A 5299-nucleotide genomic window follows, 5' to 3' on the forward strand; every position below is an offset into this window, starting at 1 on the left:
CCGGAATTTCTATTTGCAGAATAGAGGAACTAATAGGTAAATCTGACGTGAAAATTGTCAACAAGTGATATTGTGTCTTGATTCTCCTACATGCTCTTTTTTAGCTATAGGCCTACAAGTAATAAGTTCAACACTGGCACTGCAGCAGCTGCACGCTGTGCAGCACAGCGTGTTGCTACATGCAAGGTTAGGCCCTGGTCTATGCATTGCAGCATACTCGGTGTCAGGTTGGGTACTGTGTGTAAATCAGTGGTGAGTATGTGTATTAGTCGAGCATAGAAACGAGGTTGGAAAGAGATTTGTATCCTGATTTTAAGCAAAGTGTGAGGTTATCAAAATATGTTAATGATGCTTGTATATATATTTGCAAATAAAGAAGTAGTGGTAGCAATTTGTAGTATTGTTTTGCGTTTGATTTCGAGAAAGAATCGTGACTTCAACACCCACCTTCAAGAGACAAGACCACAATTGATTTTTTAAGCCTTTTAGCAGTTAAATTGTCAATGTTTGACCGCGACGCATCAAAGAATGCGTCAACTAGTGAAACTGAAATTCGGATATGATATACGGGTTAGTCTTGCGAGTAACTGGTGCGATTTAAATTGGTGATTGACCACGGAAATTTTTTTTTAATCGACAAATTAGACAGACTTTGATATTTCCACTGTTTTCAGCCAACTGGCAGAAAAAACTCAAAACACGCCCCCTATTACCCAATTAGCAAAATTCGAAATTAATTTTTTCATCAAATAATTTCTTTATATCTGTAGACTTGCCACAGCAAATATTTTTTCAATACCTCTCCAAATATGTACTTGAGAGTAAAAAACATGCACTCGTCTAATAGATAGGCCTCGACCCTCCAACCTATGAATATTGATTAGTGGTCTTGTCTCTCAACACGGGGCTATATCGGGCGCCGCCATTGCCGTAAGTGTATTTTGCAATCAATCTCCAAAAGCAGAGTAATGTAGGTCGACACTACTGTTACTGTCACTGCTCCGCAATCGCTTTCATTTAAAAATATTCAGCCCAGGTTCGTTCCATTTGAGACTTGTCTCTTACTTTCTTTTGACGTTGAAATTTATATTTTTCCCGAGATTATACTAGATTATACTTCATGACGACGAAGTATGCCGGAAAGCGGAACTTGCCGCAAAGCACATGCGTTCCATTGTTTTCCTGTCATTCTGAGTGCGAGTAGGCCTACCTGTTCAAACATCGCAAAAATACGGTAAATAGCCAAAATTGATTTCTTAGATTTAGTTGTGGTGTTCTTGTGATCATCTAGAATGCATGTGTACGAGTCATTGTCTGTGTTTTTGCTTCGCGAACGCAATAATTGCGTCGGAAGTGCGATATCCGAATTGACAATTTGTGCATGTTTCGGCCGGTCGCCATCGATCGATTCCGGTCGGTCATCTTACTGTGGTCATCAATTATCTCTGAAATTTACCTCCAACAACACAAAAACGACATGCTATTTGCATTCTAAACCATTCTTGAATGTTCTACGATCCCTCCATTGCATTTGAGGCTCATATTTGTGTTATGACATCACTGATCTTTTCATCCGATCTCGACACAGAATATTGGGTAGATGAATTACGTGAAGCGAAAACCGATTCAGCCATCTCTACAAAATCGTCCATCATCGACTTCCTACATCGCTCAATCGTATATTTAACCACATTTTGTTAATCTTTAAAACGGAATGTGTTTCATCCATCCCATAAATTTCCTGTCTAACGGTTCATATACTACAAAACGAGACTTGTTTTGTAATCTATTTTATTCCATTTTTTGCAGAGACCGCGCTCGCATACGAGACCGTGTTCTTTTCATGTACATATCTGATCAACCATCATCACCCCATATTTCTTATAAAGGTTAGTACATTACGATACTTATCTCTGAAAGGTAAATCAGACTTGGTACATACATTCAAATATGAGAAGACTGTCCATGCATCAATCCATGCCGCTTTCGCAAAGCACACAAATAACAGTTATTTTGTTTTTGATTGTACACAATGACATTGCCAACCGTCCATACACCGACATCTTGAATGGCAGCATGAAGCACTGCTATAAAATGAATGATGACCACGACTGACGGATACGGCGGCGGCGACGATGATGATGATGATGATGATGATGACAAACTTTTTCCTGCAAAATCATATTTACACTTATTCTCCTTCCAGGTTCATCCAGTATCGGTAATAGTCGATTCAACCACATGGTACACGTACACCATCCCTCCTCTTCATCAACTAAGGTTAGTAACTTTGACAACCAATCAATATCATGACATCTCATCTCTCTCATACACCTGATGAACTCGTGTGAGATATCACACTGAACCAGTGTCCTGTTCCTCCTCCTCCTCCTCCTCCTCCTCCCCCCCCCTTCTATTGTTACATCCATCCTTTAAAGGGGATATTACCGTAGCAAACACCTTAAATTCAATGACATTAAACTTCACATTATCAAACGCTTGTAAAATCAATGAAATGGCCAGGGCCATTGTGCTCACCTCATGTGGAGGAAAGATGGATAAAGAGCATGGTATTGTGTCATGTAGTGTTAGGTTTGATGTAGGTCCAAGCAATTACAATTTCCCCAAAATGGCCAATTTACAGTACATTCGACCTCTGTGACCTTGAAAAGTAGGTCAAATCAAAGAAGACCCGGGTGACACATTGAATGGTTGTTAGAATTAGATGTACCTATGATATAAAATTGGTGCCAATCAGGCAAGTAATACTAGGAATAATGGCATTTTGAAGAATTTAGGATTTGGCCCCCTCCCTGGAGGCCAAACGGCAAATCAGATCGCACCAAACTTCGGTACCTGAGACCACCTGACCAAGGGGTACATGTGTACTTAATTTGTGATCAATAGTCATTGCAGTTAAGAAACGTGCCATAGTTACGGCCTGACGGCCAATTTACGCAATTTGACCTCTGTGACCTTGACAAGAAGGTCAAATTAAAAACCTGTGTGACATATACTGTATGGCGGTTAGATGTACCCATGATATCAAATTGGTGGCAATCGGGCAAGAAGTTAAGGAATAATCACATTTTTAAGGTTTTTGGATTTTGCCCCCTGGTGGTCAAGTGGTGAATCATATTAGACCAAACTTCGGTCCCTGAGATTACCTGACTAAGGGGTAAATGTGTACCAAATTTGGGATCAATAGTCATTGCAGTTTAGAAACGTGCCATCGTTACATCCTAACGGCCAATTTACACTATTTGACCTCTGTGACCTTGAAAAGGAGGGCAAATCAAAAACCCGGAGGATATATGATGCACCTTTGTTAGAAGTACCTACCTTATTTTTTTCAAAATTTCCCGACTACTATTAAGGGAGATATTGCATATTTTCACTTTTAACGTTTGGCCCCCTGGTGGCCAAACCATGAAACGAATCGGACCGAAACTTGGTCTCCAAGGTGTCATTACATAAGGGTACATGTGTACCAAGTTTCAACTCAATAGCTCTAACAGTTACGAAACGTGCCCTGCTAACGGACGACGGACGACGACGACGACGACGACGACGACGACGACGGACGACGGACGCCACGGTATGGTATAAGCTCACCTCTGCTAAAAATCATGGAAACATGCCATGGTCATTTTAAAAACGTTTCAACTCAATAGCTCTAACAGTTACGAAACGTGCCCTGCTAACGGACGACGGACGACGACGACGACGACGACGACGACGACGACGACGACGGACGACGGACGCCACGGTATGGGATAAGCTCACCTCTGCTAAAAATCATGGAAACATGCCATGGTCATTTTAAAAACGTAGCAGACAGCTTACCCCTCCACAGCCACTGTAAAAAAGAAATGCATTGGTGACGTCCTAGCGAATGTTCACGCCTGATTGATAGATTTATACTGCTCATGCCAACTACCTTACCTTTCAGTGAAACCAGCTATGTCAACCCCAACAAACACACCAACTAAGGGAACTCCATCGAAATCCAACACCACCCCAAAGAAAGAAACGTAAGTTCAGCAGAGGATTCTGATGTCATGTCACGAAATTCGCCAATAACATGACACTTCATTGCAGTTTGCCATACTTTCCCTTTCGTTTAGAATTCCAATATGCATTTTGGAGTCGTGGCATTATCCAATAACCAATTCATTTAAAACATAGTAAATTGCTCATTTGTCTCATTAATCACAAAATAATCCTAGGATTCCCACAATGAACTACGATCAACACTTCACAGCGAATAAATGAAATTAATGAATGAAATTAAATTTTGTATAGTGCCTTAGCAAATGCACAGTAATCATACTTTATTGTCTTCTTTCAGGTTAGAAACAGAACCTTGGCAGGACGCCATTTACACAGGGCTGTATCACTCTTCCCTTGGGCTAAGGGAGAAAGCGTCGGCTGCCATTGAGAAGGGTTTTCGTTTAGCCAATGCTGCCATTTCGAAGGTACAGAATCAGGCAAACACCTTGTCTGCCAAGGTCGCCTCTCTTGAAGCAAGAGAGCGACATTTAGTCAAGAAGCTAACCGCAACGCAAAACACAAACGACCGCCTGCTCCTTAAAATTGGCCATCTTGATGCAACTATCCAGAGCCTGCAGGATGAGGCTGATGACAAACTGTTAGCAAAGTTTGATGCACCAGTTGAGGCACCTGAAGAGGACAATGTTGCAAATCAAAAAGACGGAAATGATCAACCTGATGAGGAAATGGTTCAGAATTAGACCGGTTAATGTTGAGACTTTTGCCTACTGCAAGGATATACCCAATCTGCTGATTTTTCAGAAACTTCTTATGTACACACAAATCATAATTTTCCTAAATAAAATATGTCTTTGAAATAAAATACCTGACTTTTTCCTCCTCCTTTCAGTAACTTGAAAACCACAACCTAACATGGCCAAACGAAAGAAGCAGAGTTACGAGCAGAAAAAAAATACATGAAAGCACGCAGTCGGGAGCAAAGATCAAAACATTCCATCCAGACAATAACGCAAAGAACCACTTGCACAGAACTGCTGGCGCAATATTTCGCTGATCAGGACACGAAACTCACCAACCTCGCTGGGCACGCTTCTTCATCGTCCCCACGTTGTCCCAGTCCTCAACCCTCCACTTCAAAATCAAAACCAGGATGTGCAAAGACTGTTTCCTTGTCCACGCCAGCAAAAAAAGCCTCCTCGTACATGTCCTTGCCTAAACAAGTGTGTGCTCCAAAACGAAAACTTACTGATCACAATCATGCAGATATACCTAAAAAAACTAAACG

The 5299-nt window shown here is 41.2% G+C and overlaps 1 protein-coding gene across 1 annotated transcript; it reads left to right on the top strand.

The window, feature by feature from the left end:
- Positions 1 to 1819: 1819 nt before the first annotated feature.
- On the top strand, positions 1820 to 4791 carry LOC135497358 (uncharacterized). The gene is made up of 4 exons (XM_064787187.1): positions 1820 to 1889; positions 2207 to 2280; positions 3953 to 4034; positions 4352 to 4791. The coding sequence occupies exons 3-4, from the start codon at positions 3964 to 3966 to the stop codon at positions 4752 to 4754; spliced, it is 474 nt and encodes a 157-aa protein (XP_064643257.1). The 5' UTR covers positions 1820 to 1889; positions 2207 to 2280; positions 3953 to 3963; the 3' UTR covers positions 4755 to 4791.
- Positions 4792 to 5299: the final 508 nt, after the last annotated feature.

This window comes from Lineus longissimus, chromosome 12, assembly GCF_910592395.1.
Source record: "Lineus longissimus chromosome 12, tnLinLong1.2, whole genome shotgun sequence".
Taxonomy (NCBI): Eukaryota; Metazoa; Nemertea; class Pilidiophora; order Heteronemertea; family Lineidae; genus Lineus; species Lineus longissimus.